Source organism: Vicugna pacos, chromosome 22 (genome assembly GCF_048564905.1).
Source record: "Vicugna pacos chromosome 22, VicPac4, whole genome shotgun sequence".
NCBI classification, from domain to species: Eukaryota; Metazoa; Chordata; class Mammalia; order Artiodactyla; family Camelidae; genus Vicugna; species Vicugna pacos.
This window is the reverse complement of record NC_133008.1, coordinates 9,437,447-9,460,357: the sequence shown is the minus strand read 5'-3', so window position 1 is coordinate 9,460,357 and position 22,911 is coordinate 9,437,447. Positions and strand designations below refer to the sequence as shown.

The 22,911-nt window shown below is 44.7% G+C and overlaps 1 protein-coding gene across 5 annotated transcripts in view; it reads left to right on the top strand.

Moving 5' to 3' along the window:
- The window catches only part of SFXN1 (sideroflexin 1), a 33,199-nt gene that overhangs the window by 1,398 nt on the left and 8,890 nt on the right, over window positions 1-22,911 (top strand). For 2 of the 5 annotated variants that reach the window (XM_072947212.1, XM_072947208.1), the window contains exons 2-8: window positions 10,137-10,309; window positions 11,991-12,161; window positions 12,854-12,952; window positions 14,253-14,328; window positions 14,912-14,997; window positions 16,280-16,407; window positions 18,631-18,680. In XM_072947212.1, coding sequence (XP_072803313.1) covers window positions 10,146-10,309; window positions 11,991-12,161; window positions 12,854-12,952; window positions 14,253-14,328; window positions 14,912-14,997; window positions 16,280-16,407; window positions 18,631-18,680 — 774 coding nt within the window. In that variant the 5' untranslated portion in view covers window positions 10,137-10,145. Of the gene's footprint in view, window positions 1-3,522; window positions 3,617-5,138; window positions 5,300-10,136; window positions 10,310-11,990; window positions 12,162-12,853; window positions 12,953-14,252; window positions 14,329-14,911; window positions 14,998-16,279; window positions 16,408-18,630; window positions 18,681-22,911 lie in introns of all 5 variants that reach the window. The other 3 variants (XM_072947209.1, XM_072947210.1, XM_072947211.1) reach the window with 3 other exon arrangements.

Genomic DNA, 22,911 nt, shown 5'->3' with positions numbered 1-22,911 from the left:
ATGTTCCAGGCATTGTAATAGGTGCAAGGTGGGTATCCAGACGAGTAAGGAGGCTTTGCAGCTTTTACGGTGCTGAGCTCAGTCTTGCCAAATAAGATCTGTAAGATGGGCAGGAAGTCTCTGGGAGGATGAGTGGAAGCTTTGCCAAGAGGTTTAGGGACCTCGGGCATCTAGCTTGTTAAAGTGATGGTGTTTGGAGAGGAGTATCAGTTCCTATGCAGTTCTAATATGTAATTGCTCTAAGTATGTATTCAAGGGTTAGACTGAGGGTGCAGGCATTTAATTTAGATCTGATGGGCTTTCAGGAAAGGAATGCTATCTGTGGTCGAAGCTCTCAGAGAAGAAGCTGTACAGCAAGGGGTAGCTGTCATTCAGGCTCAGTAAAATATTTAGAATGTAAATTCTGTAATATTCTGTAAAAGTTTTCTGAAGTCCCACGTGGATGGGTATAGCAAGGTGTTACCTGAGGATGGGGGGTGGGGAATATCCCTTCACCCTCTTCACTTCCTGCAAAGGATGCTGAGAGGACACTCAGAGCAGCAGTGACCCTTAGAACAGATCCATCATCCAACTTCTTTGCTCTCTGATGTCTTAGAATGAAGTATGGCGTCTGCACCCTACCATGCAAGCGGTGGTTAGGTGCATGTGGTTGGAATATAATCATGAGTGGAACCAACCTTTTGTTGAGGTTAAAGGTAACAAATCAGCAGCAGTAAGTCACTTTTTTTAAGGCTGACTTGTCTATTAATTATTAAGTTAGCATTAATTAATAATTATTAAATTATTAAGTTAGAATACATGTCAAACCTACACTTCAGTATACAAAGTTGAAAGTTATTTTTTTTAGTTAATTGCTGTTGGTAAAATACTTTCAGAGACAGTATATATCATCTGTGATTTGATTCTTTAAAGTAGGTGGCAAAATGTGGAACTGAATGTATCCAAAGTACTGCAGTTGGTAATATTTTGTTATTTTTACAGGCTTTTGCCACCATCTCAAGTATAAACCAATAGAAAAAAACATTTTTGAAGTGGATAAGAACTTCACTCATCATAAGAAATTAAGTAACCAAACCCAAAGTTGATCTTGAGGAGCACCGAAAAATGATTGTACTGTCACCTGGGAGTTTTGAAGTTAACATAAGAGTGGGATCTGCCTTGTGGGGTGGGAGGTGGGGGCAGAAAAGATGGTGAGACAGACAGAAGGCAGTAATTCCCCATGTCTTCCTGATTCTCTAGGTCTCCATCTAGACCTATCCTAGGAATAGAGGAGGGTATGCAACAGAAAGCCAGTGCTGAGTGGAAATGCCCTTTGAAAGAATCTACTTCCTAGCATGGGATTCGACTTTCCGATTTATCATTTGATCTTCTGGGTGGCCACGCCCATAAGAAAGGAACGCTGTGTACTGCGTACAGATAACCAGCTTAAAGGCAGATTAGGAAACTAATGCTGTTTAATGCTGTTAATGCTGTTTAGCAGTCCTCCTTGAGTGATTGGATCGTTCTTGGTGGATGTCACCTCTGGCCTTGGGAGGGTCAGGAGTGGGCTATAAAGTCAGATAGAACCGCCACTTCTGGGCTGGGTCATCTGGGGCTTGACACTTGATTTCTCTGTATAACAACAAAATGGGAAATTTCGTAGAGAGCTGCAGTGAGAATTCAGCCATCTGGTCACACATGGAGAGCCCAGTGCCCAGCACACAGTGGAGTCTCGGCCACGTGACTTTGCAGTGACTTTGACAGGGCATTTCACACCTCCAGCCCTTAACTGAATAAACCAGGGCGACCAGAGTCTTACCTCTTTCAAACTGCAGTTCTTTTAAGTAACAATAAGTTTCCAGTTAAATCACTGAATTATCATTGTTAATGTTTAGCCAGGGTTAAAGGTCTTTCTTACCAAGTCCCTAATAAAGCACGTTCCCTGCTAGTGTGTTTTCTGCGAAATTTTGGAAAATTCTTTTTTTTTTTCCCCAGTAGTTAAGCATTTTCTTGGCATGCAGCTGAAAATTTGCAATGAAGTTTATCTTAGAGAAAAGTTCTTTTTCTTAGACGTTTCTGATCATCCTCGGGCAGCTCAGGCAGCCAAGCACCATTCCATTCCCCCCCTCTGAGCCCACCAGCACCACCCGCCACTGCGTTCATGGGCAGAGCATCAGCCAGTGAGGACAGGCGCCTCCACACATGGAGAACGGCTGGTTAGTAACGATCCTATGTTGTTTAGCCCTTTACACTTAATAAAGGTTAATAAAGCACACCTTCTTGTTTACCTTAGTTTGCTAATCCTTCCAACTCTGTCAGCCAGCTCTTGCCTCCATCTTACACAGATGAGAAAATTGAGGCTCAGAGATGTCAAGTGACTCACCCACTGCCTTGCCTGGAAAGGATGGGCAGAATCATGACTCTGGTCCAGATTGCAAAGTGCTTTTGAGTCCAGTTCTCGTGCCGTGGGCTGTCAGGGTGGGTACTCAGGGGATGGGGCCTCAGGGCATGGGAGCCTTCCTCAGCTGGAACCCCGGCCAGAAGGAGCAGGCCCAGCCACCACCGTGAGTGGCCCTGGAGTCATCTAAACATTTCTGTTTCCCCCAAAAGAGGGCAGGAATCATCCCTTAACTGGTAGGACACTTTATGATCTATTTATAAGCTTTATATTCTTGGCAGCATAGTGTTACCCAAACTTACCCAATCATAGGATAACCCTGGTATATTTCTTTTTTCTTACTTTTTTTAAATTGAAATGTAGTTGATTTATAATGTTGTGTTAGTTTCTGGTGTACAACATAGTGATTCAGTCTATATATATATATGTATATATATATACACACACATACACACACACATACATACATTCTTTTTCATTACAAGTTACTCTAAGCCATTGAATATAGTTCCCTGTGATATATAGTAGGACATTGTTAACTATTCTGTACATAGTAGTTTGTACCAGCCAATCCCAAACTCCTAATTTATCCATCTCCCCCGCCCCCCGCCGTGTAACCATAAATTTGTTTTCTATGGCTGTGAGTCTCTTTCTGTTTTGTAAATTAGTTTATTTGTGTCATTTTTTTTTAGATTCCAGATACAAGTGATATCATACGATATTTGTCTTTCTCTGACTGACTGACTTCACTTAGCATGATCATCTCTAGGTCCATCCGTGCTGCTGCCAATGACATTATTTCACTCCTTTTTACAGTTGAGTCGTATTCCATTGTATACATATCTCTCCTGGCATATTTCTTAAATGTCAAATTCCTAGGCTTCTCCTCGGCTTTACTGAATCAGAATGTCCGGGATGAAGCTTTCTGGGTCAGAACCACCTCTCTAGGGAGCAGGGATTCTGGAGCCAGACAATATAATGTCACATTCTGGCACCACCACTGACTTGAGCAAGCTAGCTTACTGCCCTTATAACCAAATGGTTATGAAGATTAGACAGGATATTAAAAGGAAAGCTCTTAAAATAAGTGTTTATTAAACACTAGTGTCGTTATTAAGTGACATCCTAATTTTGTTGATAAACAGGCAGAAACCTGAAGCAGTGGGATAATGTTTTGTACAAGGCCACAGAGTCATCGGTTGGACCTGGGATTGGAGCTCAGATCTATTGCCTCCCCAGGTATAAACTCCTGCCCACGACACATCCCTTCCCTTATCACCCCCATCTGAGGATTCCAAGTTACAGGACATTTAGGGAAGGTGTGGTGTAGAGCCAGGAATTCAGGTTCCGTTAGCCAGTGGTTCAGTAAACTTACTTGGAAACGAATCTGATGACCATTGTCTAGTTGGAGCGGACTGTTCACCTGCCACAAAGGTTCATGCGTGGCGGGAGGCGGTCCTGGCCTCGGAGTCCTGGAATGGTCCTCACCTGTGTGTAGCTGTGCGCTGGCTGTGTACCATCGGACCAAACAGGGAGGTGGTGTTCCCCTCCCAGAACTGTTCACAAAGGTTGTGATGCAGTTTAAGCAGAAAAAAGATGGAGTTAACTGCCATTTCCGGTAGGCCTGTAATGTGTAAGGTATGAGTGCCTTGTGAAGAGAGAATCTTTGTCATGGCACTCGTTTTGGCTCTCAGAGCTTATAAATTCTGTGGCTGAGTTACTGTGAATTTTAAAGCAGGTTTACTCCATGGAAATAGTATTTCTGAAAAGTGTGTACAGTTAGGGATGTCAGAGTCATTCATACCCCAGTGTTCTGTAGGATTTACCCAGGCTAGTAATCTGATAACTCAGATGAAGGCTTCATCCGCAGAGGTGGGTGATGTCCAGACACAGTTAGCTCTGCATGGGAAGCGTGTCTCTCAGCGTGTTTGGGGGCATTTAGGCTGTATTCGTTAGTGTGTTTGTTTTTTAGCTTACTGGTTACTGTGTGTTGAGTCTTTCCAAATCCAGGGCCAAGCCGTTGGTGGGTGCAGGAGAGGCCTACGGTGCATGTTTAATGAGTAAATTAATTTTGTTTATGAATGAATGAATGAAAAGACTTGGAGAAATTCATTTTGATGAGGCTTCAAGATACTATATTTAACCAAAACCTTAGCCAAGAGGTTGAATTTCAAGTTTATTTTTTTTTTTTTTGCTTCCTCTAAGAGATTATTTCTGTCCTCTTGGAGGGGTTAATTAATGTTTTAACATGTGAGGCAGGTAAGATGCTATCTTTAGGAATGACTCATTTAAATGCAGTGTAATGCTATATTAATGGTCCCAGATACTTAAAATACTCAGGTTATTAATTTTGACTCCAAGTGACAAAACTTGAACTTTCTTTCTTTGCATAAGTAGTGTCAGTTGCCACAGAAAATTTTTTTTATATCTCACTTTTTTTCTCGTACAAAAATATTTTTTTATATCTTTAAAATCCTAATTTTTCTTCAAAATCATTCATGAAGAAGATTCTTTTTGGAGGGAGTGGATAATTAGGTTTATTTATTTATTTTTAGAGGAGGTCCTGGGGCTTGAACCCAGGACCTCATGCATGCTAAGCATGTGCTCTTGAACTCTTGAGCTACACCCTCCTCCCTGAAAAATATTCTTAAGTCAGAACTAACACCCCAATTGGCCAAGTGTCAGGAGGCCTCATTATAACCATTTAAATATACAGAGACCTCCTTTCACCAGTCAGTTCCTCTTAATTTCTCTGTTCCAGACTCTTCCAGCCTCCTCTGCTTCTCTACAACCCCGATTCCATCATTTCTTCAAATCATGGATACTGAATTTGTTGACATCAGAAGTCCGCTGGTAGGATTTTGTGTCAGCCGTAACATTTTGCAGTTGACCACCTGCGGTTGTTAAACCAGCTGGTACCTGGTTAGTAAAATTCTCCTGGGGAGCTCCTCACTTAGTCTGTCAGTATCTGTGATGTTTCCACCCTTCCCGCCTCTCCTTCCGTGGCCTCTCTGAATTTCTGAAGCTGTTTCAGCCATTCTGCTTAACTGTCAAAGCCTCAGGTAGATGTGTCAAAGAGAAGATCCTCCCACTGGTGTCTTCGGAGTCCCTCCAGGGCACCTTTCACTTGTTTGGGGTGTAAAGCTGATAAACTCACCTTCTAGCACACACTCTTCGGCGTCCCGTGCAGTCTGTCCCCTTGAGATGTAGCATTTTCCCTTATTCCTGCCACCTCTGCAATTGGAAGATGTATCTTGTTCTCTGAAACTGTCTTTTGAGCCACTGTGGCTTTGCAATCCTTCGTGCTGTCCCCAGTGTCATCCTGAGGGCAGCACAGCAGATTGACTTACCCAGTGTCCTCTGCAGAAATTCCTCGTTGAGAAGCACTTGAAAAACTGTCACCATCCCCTGTCTTGAAATCTGTCAGAACCGCGTGGTTAGCGGTGCTTAAGAACACTGAAAAAGTGTCTGGTCTCTGACCAGTTTCACCCTTAGTGGGGACAGAGGGAGGAAAGTTCATGGCCGGCAAGTTCAAGGATGGCTGCGCTTTTTCTGCATAAATCCGACCAGGGGGACGCCAAATCCATTCTTCCCCTACCATCCTGGGGACGCGGCTTTCTTGCCAAGAAGGTGCCGGCTGCGGCCCTTGCCTCACAGCCCGGCTCACCCCTCCATCCGTCGGTTGGGGTCGGTTGGTACCGAGTGTGCAGGGTGGAAACCCTTAAGCACGGACTGCAGCATCCAAGGCCGCCCGCCAGCCGATGGGCTCCCGGGATGCTGCAGACCTCCGACCAAGTGACCAGGACCCCCAAGCCCCAGCAGTCAGTGGGGCGGAAAGGGGACAGGCCCCAGGGATCCGGGCATGGCAGCCAATAAAACTAGGACTCCTAATGGTTAGAAACTGGTTACTTGGAGTGGAAAAAAGTAAAAACTGTTCCTGTGCTTGAAGGTTCATGTGTGAAAATGCTTGTCTAATTGGAACATGGGATTCATAGTTAATAATTAGAATCGTGTCTGCTTTGAGATCAGCTGTCTCTGTGAGACTGTTGTTATGGCATTCCTGATTAGCCTTTGTAAAGGTTTTGAAATTGGCGGGGGCGGGGACAGGCTGTCCCGTCTAGTTGGTATTTCTTACGTCCGTGTCTAGTTCCATTAAGGTCCTTTTTAAGTACGGAAAACAGTGCTGTGTTAACATCCTATTGCTACTTAACGTATTGCCACAAATGTCATACCTTAGAATAAATGTATATTGTCTTTTAGCTCTAGGGGTCAGAAGTCTAAAAACTGGTTCTGTGTTGCTTCTGGAAGCTCTGGGGAGAACCTGTTTCCACTCTGTTTCCAGCTTCCAGAGGGCATGGCCTTCCTTGGCTGGTGGCCCCGCACCAGCCCAACCTGTCCTTGACCTCCCCTCTGCTTCTCGACTGCCTCTCCTGCCTCCCTCTCTCTCTTGTAGGGACCCTTGTGCTGGTATCAGGCCCCCCTGAATAATCCAGGCTAGCTTCCTAGTCTCAAGACCCTTAACCTAATCACACTAGCCAAGTCCCTTTGCCATGTAAGGTGACATATTCAGGGTCTGTGGGCACTGGGGCCTGGACGTCTTTGGGGAGCCATAATTCTGCCCACCGCAGGTCTGTGCAGAATGGACCATGTGAGCTTCCAGTGTTGGGGTTTTGGTGGGCTTCACCTGGAGGCTGGAGGTAAGCTGGTTTCCTCCCTAAGCTGGGTACACCAAGGGGTGCTTGTGAGTGACATCTCAGAATTGCACTTCCCGCTCCTGTTAAAGGTGCATGGTAGGCATAAAGCACACCGTTGTGAAAACTGACACAGAATGTGCTGCCGCTGGCACATAGTAGGAGCTTGCACTTTTGGCAAGCATCTAGCCCAGTTCCTTGTATGTAACAGAAACTCCAGAAATGTTGGGGTTCCTTTCCCGTCTGTCTGCTTTTGCTCCTCCTGCCGGAGGAGACCTTGTGGGGCCTCCACAGTCACCATTGGGTTATCTTGGTGCAGAACTTCATAATGTGAGTGGACACTTTTTCATTTAAAAGGAAAAAGGAGGGCCTCAAAGCTACCGATTCTGTGCAGACATCAGTTGATATACTTTGTTGGGGGAGAGGGAAGTAGCTAAAAGGAAATAATGTAGTCAAAAGAGTGAACTGGCTGACCAGTGCCCAGGAATCCAGTCTGGCTTTGGGTTGTCCCCAACCTCCTTCTGCTGCCAGCGCCCGTGGCCCAACCCGGACAAGATGCCTCCCGCTCTGTGCCTCTGTTTCCTCATCTGTGTGATCAGCACAGTGGGTAGATCGATTTTAAGGCCCTACCCAGCTCTTATGCAATTAGAACAGTTTTATTTTATAAAGTACCATGTTATAAAACCAGATCATGTTTTGATGACTTGACCTAAAGTTTGCCTTCTGTTTAACAGATTGGAGATGGTTTGTTATTGAGAACTCTATGAAAGCTACATTTAAAAAATTTTTTGTTGCATACATGAAGTATAAAGGGGGAATGAATGGTGAAAGTGAGAATTATACCTTAAAGGGAAGAAAGATACTTGGTACTGAATTTTATGAGACAAAAAATCTGTATCAGATATCCCCTGGGGGGCACTGCGGATTGCCCAGGCCTGAGGGAAGGCGTAGGCAGAGCAGGGAGAGATGTAGGGAAGGAAGCAGCCCCCAGCTTCATGCAGAGGGAGCTGGAGCTCTGCACCCAGGGCGCCTGCAGAATCCCATGCTAGACCTCCTGGATCCGAAGAAAGACAGTGTGTGTCTTTTTCAGACGTTTTCCAGGTGATTGCAGTGTGTTCCGTTGGTTGGAACCACCAGTCTGTGCCGGCGGCTTTGCGGGAAGGGACAGTGCCCCGAGGAGGGAAGTATAATGAAGCAATATTTTGATGGGCTCAAAGCAGGGCTGGGTGTAAAGATCTGGACTGTGAGGTAGCCCCATGGCCCTGTTTCCTTGGAAACTGCAAAGTTAACAAGACTTGTAATGTATCCAGAAACTCCCTCATCAGGTACTCCGCACCTGGCCTGGAAACGGAGGCTCCTTTGCTGTGTCAAGAGTGGGATGTTCCATTCTTCCTGGCACGATTTCAGACAGCAGAGTTTCTGACAGTCTGCGGTTGTGGAGAACCAGGTTTCTCAGCGAGATGAGAAAGCGGTGGTCACCCAGGGAAGGGGATTGTCCTGACACTTGACAGCTGCATCGTGACGCTGGGAGAAACATGGGTTCCCACTGACTGCACAGCTGAGTTTGTGTGTGTGCGTCTTCCCAGCCTGCTGTATGAGTGCTGGGGCTGATTTTTGACTTTCTCACTCGCACTGACCAGCTGCTTCAGTTTCACGTAGGAATCTCGTTTCCTCACGTCTGTGGACCTGACACACGACTTTGACCCAGTGGGCCATGACGTGTGTTAATTTGAGATTCTGATGAAGTACAGGTGACAGGCCTCTGCACCTGACATCTAACACACCTACGAACTAGTGAAGCACTGAAAGATAATGAAAAATGACCTGGAAAAGAAAGCCACTATTAGAACCATTATTAGAACTGGAAGAAAAGGGAACAGGTACAAGAAAGCAATGGTTTGAAGCCTTAAGGGAGAGAAGATCCTTTGACCTGCTCATAGCATATAGAGAGATTCTAGTTCAAGGAAGTCACCATCTACAAGGAAAAAGATTAGTAGACAAGGATACAGCTTTCGTTATCATGGCGACAAATGGAAAGGAACATAAACATTGTAGGTGTTGCTAAATACCCAAAATGAATATTCTGTGCCGTAGGGAATGCTCTTGAAATAAGTGCAAGAAACAATTAGGATATTAAAGTACAGAATATGATGGCAACTTTATTTTTTTTAATTAAATGATAATATGTATAGAAAATGTCTGCAAGGAAATATACCAGAATGTCAACAATGGTTATTTCAAGCGTGGCTGAATTATAGCAGATTTTGTTTCTTCTTTATTTCCTACAATAAGCTTATATTATTCAAAATACTACAATAAACGTGTGTTACAGCAATACAGAGCAATTCTAAAAATAAGCATGTGTTACTCAGAGAAAGATATTAGTTACTTTTGGGAAAAGAGTCATGGTTCTTAGCCAGAAAATAAGTATTTTGTAAGGAAAATTACATGCACCATGCCATTACCATTCATAGGGTTGTCAAAATGTGTTTTTCCCACTATGACCCCATTAGATTAAAGAACAGAATTTTTCATTTTTGATTGGTAGTTTATATGCCGAATAAGGCTGAATGAATCTGCATCTTTTTTTAATTGTAGAATTTTTAGCGTGTGAGCCCTTTTTGCATAATGAGTCACTTCTACTCGTAGGAATAACAAATTTAGTAAACCAGAAGGCGACAGTAGTTTGACGTTGGTTGGTTATTTCATCCAGAAAAAGGGTTTCGAACTTCAGACCCTCTTACTATGAATGTTATTTTTAACTTTTTACATTGTTATTTTTTCCCTAAAGTATTTATAGATTTCCAAAAGTAAGGGATGATGAGATACTGTGTACTTATAAAAAGAAGTGCATGAGACAATTACTGAAATTTGATGAAGCTTCATTGAGATTTACAGACAAATGTAGCTTTGGATTTAGAACGTCTTTCTGCCGTTTATAGCAAAGTTATTTTTGTAACTAGGAATGTACTTAACTCTTTCTTTGAAGATTAGTGTGAATACAGAGTTTCTAAATGTACAGTGACATTGTAAGTCTTGAGCAGGCTTATCTGTTTGACCCTCCACAGTCCAGGACGATGTCTGGAGAACTCCCACCAAACATTAACATCAGAGAGCCCCGATGGGATCAAAGCACTTTTGTTGGACGAGCCAATCATTTCTTCACTGTGACTGACCCCAGGAATATTCTCTTAACCAATGAGCAGCTAGAGGATGCAAGAAAAGTGGTGCATGATTACAGGTAATGTTAGCAATTATGCTTTTTTGACTTAACACAGTAATGGGTCATCATGTTAGCCTGTTGTCTTTAAACCTTCCCTTAGTGATTTTTCAACATTTTTTTTTGCAATTATTTTTACAAAAAAAAAGTAAGAAATAGGAAGACGTGTTTTATCCCCCATTGCTGACCCTTAACACAAATATCCAGGGTTTGTTTCTTTTTTGGGGTTTTGTTTTGTTTTGTTTTGGGGGGAGGTATATAGGTTTATTTATTTTAATGGGGATTGGTGCCCAGGACCTCATGCACGCTAAGATGCACTCTACCACCGAGCTCTGCGCTCCCCCCCAGGGTTTGTAATAACCTGAAAATAAGACAGCCACCCCTCCAATTCATGGGTACCAATCTGTGAGGTCCTCTCTCCTAGCTCCCTGCCTCCTGCTCTCCAGTACAGCCACCCCTGCATCCACATCTTTCTGTCTCCAGATGGAGACAACATCATGCAAAAAGCAAGTTGTCACAAATTAGGGTAGGTTGGTTGCTTCTGAGATAAAACCCCAATGAATAAACCCCACAGGTGGGCTCTCAGACGGGAAGGATGCTGATGGCAGGATTTATGGGTTTGGGATGGACTCCCTTCAGCTCAAAGGGCCAGGCATGAGGCGGGAGAAGAAATATGCTCTAAGACAGTGGTGCCGACTTTTTTTTTTTAATTAAAAAGAAAATTTGTATACAATTTTTAAAGGTTACACTCCACTTACAGTTATTACAAAATATTGGCTCTGTTACTCATGTTATACAGCACATCCTTGTAACCTGTCTTACACCCCGTAGTTTATACCTTCCACTCCCCCACCTCTGTAATGCCCACCCCTCCACTAGTAACACTAGTTTGTTCTTTATATTTGTGAGTTTGCTTTTTTTGTTATCTTCACTAGTTTGTCATATTTTTTAGATTCCACATATAAGTAGTATCATCCAGTATTTGTCTTTCTGTGTCTGACTTACTGCACTCAGCATAATGCCCTCCAAGTCCATCCATGTGGTTGCAAATGGCGAGATTTCATTCTTTTTATGGCTGAGTAGTATTCCATTGTGTATCTATACCACATCTTCTTTATCCCTTCATCTGTTGGTGGACGCGCAGCTTTCTTGATAGAAGACCATGTAAGAAATAGTCCAGGCTTTTGTGGACCATAAAGGGTTTCTGTCTTATTCTGCAGAACATAGCATATTCTTCCTAACTTCTTGGGGGTTTTTTGTTTGTTTTCCAGGGCTTTTTGTTTGTTTTACAATCCTTTAAGAAATATAAAAACCACTCTTAGCTAGCAAAGTGTACAGGCCACAGCCAGTTTGCTGATTCCTGCTCTTGGGGAGAGTTGGGCAAAAGCTGAGAACTGGTTTAAGTGGGAGCCCTGAGCCTAAACGTGCCATGTTTGACTGTCACGTGGGGAGTCAGGGAGGACACCCAGGGCGGTCTGTAAACTTTGCTGCCGGACCCTGAGAAATGCCCATTTTAAGTGTTTATTGTGTAGTATCGGCTATTAAAATTTCACTGACTCTACGGAATAGATTGGTCACACCATCTGGGCACAGATGTTCGAGGTAAATTTAAACTTGAAAACCTTCTAGCTGCCTGTTCCTGGAGCACTTGTGAGGTCTCCGAAATGGACACCTGCCATGTTGTTTGCTATTGTCTTTCCAGACAGGGAATCGTTCCTCCGGGCCTTACAGAAAATGAATTGTGGAGAGCGAAGTACATCTACGATTCAGCTTTTCATCCCGACACCGGAGAGAAGATGATTTTGATTGGAAGGATGTCAGCCCAGGTCCCGATGAACATGACCATCACAGGCTGCATGATGACCTTTTACAGGCAAGTTATGGCAACGGGACAGCAGTCAGTTTGTTTTATGTTACAGAAGCTTAAAGTACGTCTTTGTATGTGAGTTGTTTTCTTGAAATAAGTATCATTTCGTGGGGAGTTTCATTTTGTATAAATGTAGGTCTAGGGGCTTGTTTTCCTGTTTCCTTCTGACGAAAGCTCCTCTCCTTGTGGCTCAAAGGAGGTTGAGTTTTTCCCTAAATCTTAGACCCAAAAGAAAATGAGAAAGAAAATAAAAAGAGCCTCTAAGCAAATTCTCCTTTTAATCCATTCTTATGATACAGGTGTAAGTATAGGTGTGGGTGCAGACATCTAGGCTTCCACATGCGGTGAGGAGGGACCAGAACAACTTAGCCTGCAAATGGCTTTTTTCCCCAAGAGGAGGGACCTGACATTAATTGAGTGCCTACTCTCTGCCAGGCTCTTTAGAGACTGAAGATAAAATTTAACTCCATTAACTCCATTCTCCCCGTAACCCACTGAGTTTGTTGCTGCCCGCCTCTAACAAATGAGGGAACTAAGAGTCAGACAGCTTTAAATTCTGCCCAGCCCCAGCGATCCTAAGCCTTGGACCCAGCGTTCTCCCTTCTCTGACCCTCTGGTTCCTGGTGTTGCCCTTTCATGTCGTGCGCGGTGCCGGGGTCCCAGCGGCGGTGGGCGTGTGACAGGTCGCTCTGTTCTAGGACCACGCCGGCCGTGCTGTTCTGGCAGTGGATTAACCAGTCCTTCAACGCCGTGGTCAACTACACCAACAGGAGCGGAGACGCGCCCCTCACTGTAAAGTATGACCGTACGATGTGACCATCCTCTGCTCATTTGATTCAGTGGCCATGCTCTCCTGTTTAAAAAAGTCTCTCTGTATCAAGTGTTCACATTGTTCAGAGCCTTAGGGAGCATATTTTTCAGAAGTGTTTCTTTTCCTCCCTTTCTATCAAGATGACAGGTTTTTTGCAGCCTGCTTTTGCTCGGGGGTTGTCCGTTATGCTGTTGGTGGTATTGGTAGGGGTATAAGCCCCCCACACCCTGGGGCTCCTTCCCCACCATCCCCCACACAGCACACAGCGGGCAGCTCACGGAATGTAGGGAGCGGCCACTTGTAACCCCCTGCAGTCTACGCTGTTCGCGTGGACAGATAAGCCGGCCGTCAGGAGTAGCGGCCGCACAGTGTGATCTCTGCGGAAACCAAGGGGACTTTTGTATCTGATTTGTCTTTAAAATAGGTCATCTATGGAGCCCAAAAGAAAATGAATGGATTTAAAATGTTACTTCTCGTTTAAAAAAAAAAAGTTTAGCTAGTCTAGAGAGATCAGTTCACCAAACCTTTTAGCCTAACTTGTGTAACACTTCAAAGTGTTTTCCTTTTCATTTTAACTCGCAAAGTGCTTTTGACCGCCCGTGTCCGTCTGTTACCATCCTAGGGAACAGAGGGTGTTGACATCTGCAACCCAGCCACGCCTATCACACCTTCATTTCGCCCAATCCTTGAATTAAAATTTATTTTGAAACGAGAGAGGACTGCTTGGGCTTCGCTGCCTTTTCAGAATGAGACAGTATTTTTATACAATAAGATGTCGTTTTAAGAAGGACAGCACTGCATTTTTACTTTCAGTATTGATATTTTGAGAATAATTCTTATTTGAGCAAATACGCTCCAGACATTTAGACCAATATGCATTTCCCCTCGTTTGCAGCTTCCTGCGATCCGGCCCCCCTCCTTCCCCACCCCACCCCACCCCACCCCACCATACATATTCTAGTATGTCTACTTGGGTGGCACTGTAGTTAGGGTATATGTGAAGAATGCCATTTTTGTGCAGCTCTGCTTGCTTTTTCTATGAGTATCTCTACTTGTGGAGTGATAATGAATGTTGTTTTGTGGAATCTCCATTTTTCTTAAATTTTTTTTTAATGGAGATGCTGGGGATTGAACCCAGGACCTCGTGCATGCTAAGCATGGGCTCTACCACTCAGCTATACCCACTCCCTTGAATCTCCATTCTTAATCATGCTCTTTCCCAAAGTGTTGGACTTGGGTGTCCTGAGATTCCCTCGTTGTTCACGTACTATTTTCCTTCTTTTCAGCGAACTGGGGACAGCGTACGTCTCTGCCACCACAGGTGCAGTGGCAACGGCTCTAGGACTCAACGCGCTAACCAAGGTACTCAGGCTTCTGCTTCCATAGCAAAGCTTCTTAGTTCTCACCTGCTGACTCTTTAAGTCCCTCTGTTATTTCTCAAAATGGTTCAAGTCCTGTGATGGTCTTCTTACCATCATTATCTTCAACGGCATATTTTAAGTCTATCTTCCATAAGCTTGGGAAGCGGGGGGTCACTAATAAGATCAGCCAGGGCCCTGGTCTGTACGTGGGCCTGTGTGTGATGGGCTAAATGCTCACCCACGCGAACAGCCTATTGGGGGCTGCGTGCTGGGCTGCGTGCCTCCGGCCACATCTCTGAGAGGTGGAGTCAGCCTCTGAAACCAAGACTCAGGGACTGCAAAGCCCCCCTTCCCATCATCCACATGAAGCCATCAAAATATCTTGGAAGTCTGCCTTATCCCCATGTGACCATGCCGGAAATATAAAAATACCTCCGGGAAACAAGTTTTGAAAGTGCTCTTGGCCCTGAGGTTCTGCCCAAATGGGACTCTGCCTGGTCAGCCGTTTTGGAGAAGAAAGAAGTATTTCCATTTAGTCCTGCGGGAAAAATAAGATGTTGCTCTTGGAATTGTCTTTTCTGCAGCACGTCTCTCCGCTCATAGGACGTTTTGTTCCCTTCGCTGCGGTAGCTGCTGCTAATTGCATTAATATTCCGTTAATGAGGCAAAGGTAAGGTTAATACACAGTGTAAGAGAGGACTCGCTCTTGACGGTAGGGGGCCCTTATAATACTTTGCTTTGTTGAAACTTTAATTTTTTTTTAATTTTAATATTTGCAGATGAAATTATATGAGATCTGGGATTTCTGCTTCCAGATAATCTGATGTTGGGGGTGAGGCTGGGTCTACTGATAAAACAAGCTTAGCCATGAGTTACAGTTTTTTTTTTTTAATTGAAGTATAGTCAGTTACAATGTGTCAGTTTCTGGTGTAGAGCACAATGTCCCAGTCATGCATATATATACACATATATTCATTTTCATATTCTTTTTCATTAAAGATTATTACAAGATATTAAATATAGTTCCATGTGCTATACAGAAGAAATTTTTTTAATCAATTTTTATATATAGTGGTTAACATTTACAAATCTCAAACTGCCAAGTTTAATCCCTTCCCGCCCCTTTTCCCCGAGTAACTGGAAGACTGTTTACTAGTCTGAGAGTCTGTTTCTGTTTTGTAGATGAGGTCATTAGTGTCCCATGAGTTACTAGTTATCAAAGCAGGCTGCTGGGCCCAAGGGGGTTAGAATGCTCTTTCTACTTCTGTGTAATAAAAAGTTTTAAAAAATACATCTCAAACTTAACGGCTACGTACGACTTTTTCTCTAAAAGAGGTTTTTTTCCCTTCCCCCCAAATTTTCTTTTGGGGTTTAAAATAATATTAATCTATTTAAAATAATATTAATCTATATCTTTGGAAGTATTTTTTTTAGAACTGGCAAAAATTAAAGGAGAAGAAAGAATGAGAAAAAGCATTTTGGAATGGATAACGAAACACAGGGTAACAGTAGGAGCTGTAATTATAGTGTTAGTGACCATAGTTAAAAATCCAGTAGTACCGTGTACTCATGACCCCTGTGTCAGTATCGTGTCAGTATCGTGAGCTTGCTTAATGATGCCACGTATGATATCCATCTCGCATTTGGAAAATTGCTCAAGTTTGCACACAAGTGTAGACATTAGCCTTATCTGGCCTATTCACTCGTTAAGTCGTAGTGTTACTGAAAATGCTACGCCCTTTTCTGACCAAGTTTACTAGTGTCCTTCTACTTTCGTGTCTATCACATGAGGATTAAACTCATTCGTGGTATCTAAAAATAGACTTGTTTCTTGCCAAAAATGTCACCGGAGTGGATTTTTGGATCAGGGAAGGACTCGGTCTTTTATAGCTGTTTCCAGCTGTTTGCTGAAGGCACCTGTGAACTTCTTTGCACGTTGTCTTGCTCTCTAGGGAACTCAAAGTTGGCATTCCCGTCACAGATGAAAATGGGAACCGCGTGGGCGAGTCGGCAAACGCTGCCAAACAAGCCATCACACAAGTGGTCGTGTCTAGGATCCTCATGGCTGCCCCTGGCATGGGTGCGTAGAACCGTGTCATCTACTCATACATTTCCACCAAGCAAGCGTTTGCGCAGCAGTGAGCAACTGCAGTGAGAATCACTCCCCTTGGTGGAAGCTGCTTTGGTGGTAGGGGGGTCAGTGGGGGGAGGCAGAAAACTAACAAATTAAGTAAAACATGTGAGATGGCAATAGGGCTAAGAGGGACAAGAGAGTGGGGGACCTGGGGGTGGAAGTAGACTGGACCGATGGGAGGGAGGGAGCCAGGTGGTTACGGGGCAGAGGGAACAGCAGGAGAGCAGGGAGCATGCCTGGGGTGCTGAAAACGTCACAGGGAGGCAGATGCAGCTGGAGGAGAGAGAAGGAGGTGGGAACAGTAGGATGGAGTAGGTGGATGTGGGTGGCCCCGCAGGCATTTGGATGGAACCCTGCCTTTTAGTCTGAGGAGTAGGAGGCCATGGAGGGCTTTGAGCAGGGAAGTGGAACAATCCAGCCTGGGTTTTAACTGCATGACTCCAGGTGCTGTGCTGAGAGCCGAGTGAAGAGGGAACAAGAATGGTGGTTGGTGATTGGTCAGGAAGCTGTCAAGTCCCGCAGTCAAGAGATGATGGTGGTTGGACCAGGGCGGGGACAGTGGAGGTGATGAGAATCAGAAGGGAAAGAATCTGGTCCTTGTAAATCCTGAAAAGAAATTTCCACAAGTTCTTAAGTGGATATCATTTCTACTGAAGATATATTTGTATCCATTGGCAGCCCTTGAAACACGAACCAAGTCGAGTTGGTTAGAGCAGCTCTTAAGAAGATGTGTGCCAAGCTACCTCTCAGCCACAGGGCTTGGAGTCAGCACGGCCAAAAGCAGGAAATCTGTGCTGTTACTCAGGTCCTCAGAGAATCTCTGGTCCACTCCTAAGGCTCCTTAAGCTACCCTGAGACCAGGGCTCTCAAGAAGGTCCTCAGACTTACTCAGAAGCCAGAGGGCCTGAGAATACATCACTCTTTGCAGAAAAAAAATGAAAATTAGTATGTTTAATTTCTTCACCTAAATTGAATGCACTTGGCTGTCAACTAGGCTCTCGGAGGAAAAGCATACTTCATCAAGTGCTGTCAAGTTTCCCCACTAATATTTTTTGTTGTCCTTAAATGCCTTTCGTCCCTGTGAATGCTCATCTGCAGGCAGGTAGGAGTGGGCAAATGAGTTGAAGAAAACGGCATGAAAGGAAAGTTTGAGGAGGCTTCCAGCTCCCCAGTTACATGATTTAACCGCCATTAAATGATTTAACAAAGAAACACCCCGGTGCCCCTGTGAGGTAGTGATGTGCCCTGTGGAGGGTGGGTGAACCATGGAAACCACCGTTGTGAAGTGCAGGTCCCATGTCCCCTTAGTCCGGGACCAGCACATCGTCACGCCCGCTGAGCCCAGCCTTCCAGACTTGCTGAAATCCAGGTGGCAATCCTGGCATCTCCCCTGGGCTGGCTTTTGGTTTTGTTCTTTCCCATTTTGAAAAACGAGGCTCCTCTTGGGAGTTCGGTAAGCCCAATGCGTTTGTGCCCAGTGGCTTGGTTACTTTAAACATTTATCTAGCCCCTGAGGAAGAAACAGTCTTTCTGTCCCAGTGAAATCCACAAGGTAACTGACATATTGAAGCAGTTGATGTGATAGTTGAGTCTGAGTCATGAGTAAATGAGCTAATGCTGCCTACGTGCATTATTTTTTTAATGCATTATTGTATCTACTCATCCTGGCCAATTTGATAACAGTTATCCCTGTTTTATAGACGAGGAAAACAGAAAACTGAGGCTAAGCGAGGTGAGGGAGCTTTTCCAGGATCACCCACCTAGCAGGTGGTCTGCCTGACTCAAGGCAGGAATCTTTATACTCTGCCCCACACGGAATGGACACCTGGGCAAGGTTGCATTTGTTTCATAGGTTTAGGTGGGGAAAGTCCCCAATGTTTGTACTGTTGCACATTTAATGTTCAATGTAAAGTTCTCTCCAGGAGTATAAAATTTTCTGGCCAGCAAAAAGCACTGCATTCTTCTTCCAAAATCTAGAGAGTAGAAACAGTGGATTTTTTTTTTAATACAAAGGTATTTTAAGGAATAATTGCAATTAATTTTACCCCACCAGTGTGAAACTAACCTAAAAGTAATAGGATCCTTTTGTGAAATTGTTGAGGGAAAAAAAAAATCTGAGCTGAAAATAGACATTAATGAGGAATTAAGTGGATCTTTCTTTCCTTCCAGCCATCCCGCCGTTTATCATGAACACTTTGGAAAAGAAAGCCTTTCTCAAGGTAAGTCCCATTTCTGTTTATCAGGGTCTCCATCCTTCCCCTCCGTTTTCAGACTTCTAACTATGCAGAGTGTTTCCCAGGTAAAAAGTGAGCAAAGGACGGAAAGGCCAGTGGCAGTTGGGCACTTCATGGAAGACTTCATTTCTAATACCAGGCATTTGATAAAGCTCTCACAAACCTTCATTTACTGAATACTGCCCACTTCTCTTCAGAGGTTAATGCTCAGGTACACACTCATCTCAGTCACCAGTCGGATCCCTAGCTGGGTAATAATGAAAAGATGGGGCATGTTTGGAATGATTCGTTTGTAAGTCACTATACATACTATCAGAAAGGAAAAAGTAATTTGGAGTGGTAGCCTCCGAGAGCACGGAATTTTGTGCCCCGATGTATCTTTCTGTGGTGATCATATCTAACAATCCATTAATCTATCAGCCGTCTCCCCTCGAGGTCTGAAAAATATTACAGGATGAAGCTGTGATGTTAAGACTAAGACATCTCTATGCACTGTCTGTATTCTTTTTGTAGCTTCTGTGATTCAGTGCAATAGTGTTTATGCTTCACCTTTCATACTCCAGCTTTTATAGCAAGTAGGAAGCGGCGGGATAGGGCTCATGCTGGGTTTGGAAACAGACACCGTTACACCTACCAGGAGGGATGGGTCCGGCTCCGGCTGGAGGAGCAGGCATGTGGGGTGAACACTCTAGCCCTCTTGGGGTGAATTGTTTTGGGTCTTAGAAACCAAACTGTAACATTGAGGGGACACAATGGGACTTTGAATAACAAAGGACATGGGTCACAGCCTGCGCTTTCTGAATGATTTCAGGGATTAGGAAAATTCTCAATGTCCAACAGGCATGTTCATGGGCTTGTCTGCTCCCTGTGGGCTCCAGAAGGAAGATTAAGGCTCACCCTGAATACTTCCAGCACAATTACATTCTTAGAAGAGTAAGCCAAGAAAGGGTGCTTTGAAGAAGCAGTAAATGTTGAGAGCCTTGATTGACCAGCGTGCCCAGGTGGTTTCGTGTTGATGCACCGACCCCTGTGGGAGGGAGAAGACCCCCTTACATCACCCCCTCATGCTCTTCCTCGGGAGCTTTGGGTGTGTGAACGAAGTCTATTCCCTGAGCTTCTTCCTCCTGCAGTTTTACATGGCGATGTGACTTGTGCGATCGGGTGTCACAGTAGCACTGTGGTGACTGAACTGCCCCATCGCTCGGTAGAGTGTTTTCGGGGGAATCCACAGACCCCTGGGCCACCCCATGAAGCTGCACGCTCAAAAGCTCTCTGAGTCCCCGTCCAACTCCCGGGTGGCTTCCTAGAGCCTTAGCTGTAAGATTAAACAGAACTGTGAAACAGTTACATACAGTTAATCAGTACAGCTATTCCTGAAGACCAAAATGTCATGGTGACCTCATTTGACATTTCACCTACTTGGGTAAGCTCTTATTTTGAGGATCCAGGAAAAGATCTTGCCGACGTCTCTTTCTGCTGCAAAGTTCAGAAAAGATGAGCTCTTTAAAGCTGCCAAGGAATTCGCTTATGTGCTGGGACGGTGACGAGATCGTAAGACTACCGTATTACATAAACATCTAGAACTCACCCACTTTGACATCTCAGTGGTTTTCAGACAATCTGAAAATAGTGACGATGATAATGCTCCTTCCTCTGTCCGTCGCTGCTTTCCTCATGGGAAGTGATTTAGGCTTTGAGGGAGAAAACCTGTCAAGTGAACTTCCAGTGGGGACCATCAGCGTGACGCTAGGAGGAAGTGGCCCATCCGGTAAACCCGCAACTTCACAAGCATTGAACTGATGCCCTATGCTCTTCTCTGCTGGCCCTTGAAAAGTCACTGGGGTGGCAGTACTTCTGCCAGGGCGTATGTTGTTGCACAGGTTGTCCTCTAATACCTTGGTGACAAACACTTGGTGACAGAAGACGTAGTTGGGCATATCGCATCATTTTCTTGCGGAGACACAGACAGAAATTGCTACAAATACAGCCTGGCATTTTCTTACATGAAGCAACCAGCAGATGATCCAAGCAGCTGGCCTGCCATCGCCGCACTGCCCTTGGCTTTTTCACAATCGTAAATGAGTAAATACTGTGTTTTCCTCCCTCGGCTTAGTTGGTGACTTTCAGCTTTGCTTTGGAACCAGACGCATGAATAATAATTTGGAGGTGTGCTACCTCACTCCCCCTCTGCCCTCCCCCCACCTCCCGAAGGGTCTCACGTGGAGCCTGAAGGGGCCATTGGCATCAGAAGCCCCGTGTCAAGGTCGGGAGAGGCCGGCGGAGCAGCTCACCAGGCAGTCCCAGCGCCTCACTAGCTCCATAGGGTCTGGTTACAGTTGAACTCATTCCAGCCTCCGTGGAGGATGCTGCTTTGAAAAAGCAACAGCTGAATGTGGTTGAGCTCCTCAGACGTACATCCCACTGCCATGTTCATGGTTGCTGTCAGACCGAAATACTGCATTTTGCCCATGAAGAGAAAACTTTTGGACTTAATCGGTAGTGTGCCGTGACGAAAACCCAGGCAGAGGCTGCTTAGATGTGCATCCTGCATGCATTTCCACCTGCAAAGCACTGTCACGTGCTATTTTGAAAGGCAGGCTTTTTCCTGGCCCCTTTGACAGAAGCTCAGCGATCATCTCCTCAGCAGCTCGTAAGGTCCATGTGGGTGGCATCTACCTCGGTGGTCAGCCCTCTGTCCCCAGCTCCAGCGCCCAGATGCACCTCTGTGCAAGGGTGCACTGATCTGGGCTTCTACCTTGGACAAGACCAAACTCCTCTGCAAACATGAAATGAATTGAATGTTCTTGGCTTTTTTTCAACGGTGCACTTGGGGAGGCCTTGGAATGACTCATCCTTCCGCCCTACGCCTTGTCTTTTCCCAAATGGAGCCCTGGGAGGGAGGTGGCGTTCGCTGGAGGCAGGTGACTCACGGAAATCTGTGCAGTCAACCAGAAAGTTCCCTGCTTAAAATCTGCTGCTTCGCCCAGCAGTTTTCTTGAAGAATAGCTTCCGTGTTCTCTTTACCTTACTGGCATTTTCATTGAGAATAAAGCTGATGTGGTTTGGGTCAGATAAGGGCCCCTCATTTCTTAACCCCTGGTTCTTTTCATATTTTCCTTAATAAAGGTGGACGGCTCTGACTACTCAGTAGATTTCCAGGATTGTCTGCTGACTGAGTGTAGAGGTGGCGTTTATTTGTTCATTTATATATTTTATTCAGTAGCCCTCTGCCGAATGCCTGTTGCATGCCAAGCAATGTGCTAGGTGCTAGAATCATAGAAATAGGGCATGAGCCCTGCTCTCAGGGACCATGAAGCACGGTGGTGGGGAGAGCCACAGGGCAAGTGGTTCCAGGACACAGTGAGTACAGTGTGGGGCACGGAGGAAACGTACAGGAGGCTTCTCCCTCAGTTGCAGTTGGTGGGCAGAGGCTGGAAGAGGACTGGCCGGGGGCACATGCTCTGCAGAGGCTCCGAGAAGACACAGAGGGTGACGTACAGGGAGACTTGTGGATGGTCAGGTTGCCTGGGACGCTGGCCGTGTGTCAGGAACTGAAGGTGCCATATATAAAAATCAACTCCCAATGGTCCATGAAATCTCGATATAAAGAAAACTACAACTGTCAAACTCCTAAAAGGAAAATATAATAGAACCTCTTTGAGACCTAGAGTTGGGCAAAGATTTTTTTTGACACAACACTGAAAGCACCGCCCATAAAAAGAAAAACTGACAAATTGACTAAAATATATAAACGAACAAATACACCCCACCTCTGTACTCAATCCAAATGGTAAAATTCTGTTCTTGGAAAGCTACGAAGAAAATGAACATTCACACAACAGACTGGGAGAAAATGTATGCAAAGAACATATCTGATAAATGACTTGTATCCAGAATACATAAAGATCTCTCAACACTTGTTCAAGAAAACAACCCAATTAAAAAAAAAAAATGGGCAAAAGGTTTGCACAGACATTTCACCAAATATATACAGATGTCAAATACGCACGTGGGAAGATGCTCGGTGTCTTTAGTCATTGGGGAAATTCAAATTAAAACCATGTTAGCTGCCACGAAATGCTCGTCAGAATGACTAAAATTTAAAAGACTGACCATAACAAGTGTTGATGAGGATGTGGAGGAACTGGAACTCTCATCCCCTGCTGGTGAGAATGTCAAATCTTATAGTTTGGCAGTTTCTTAAAAAGTGAAACAG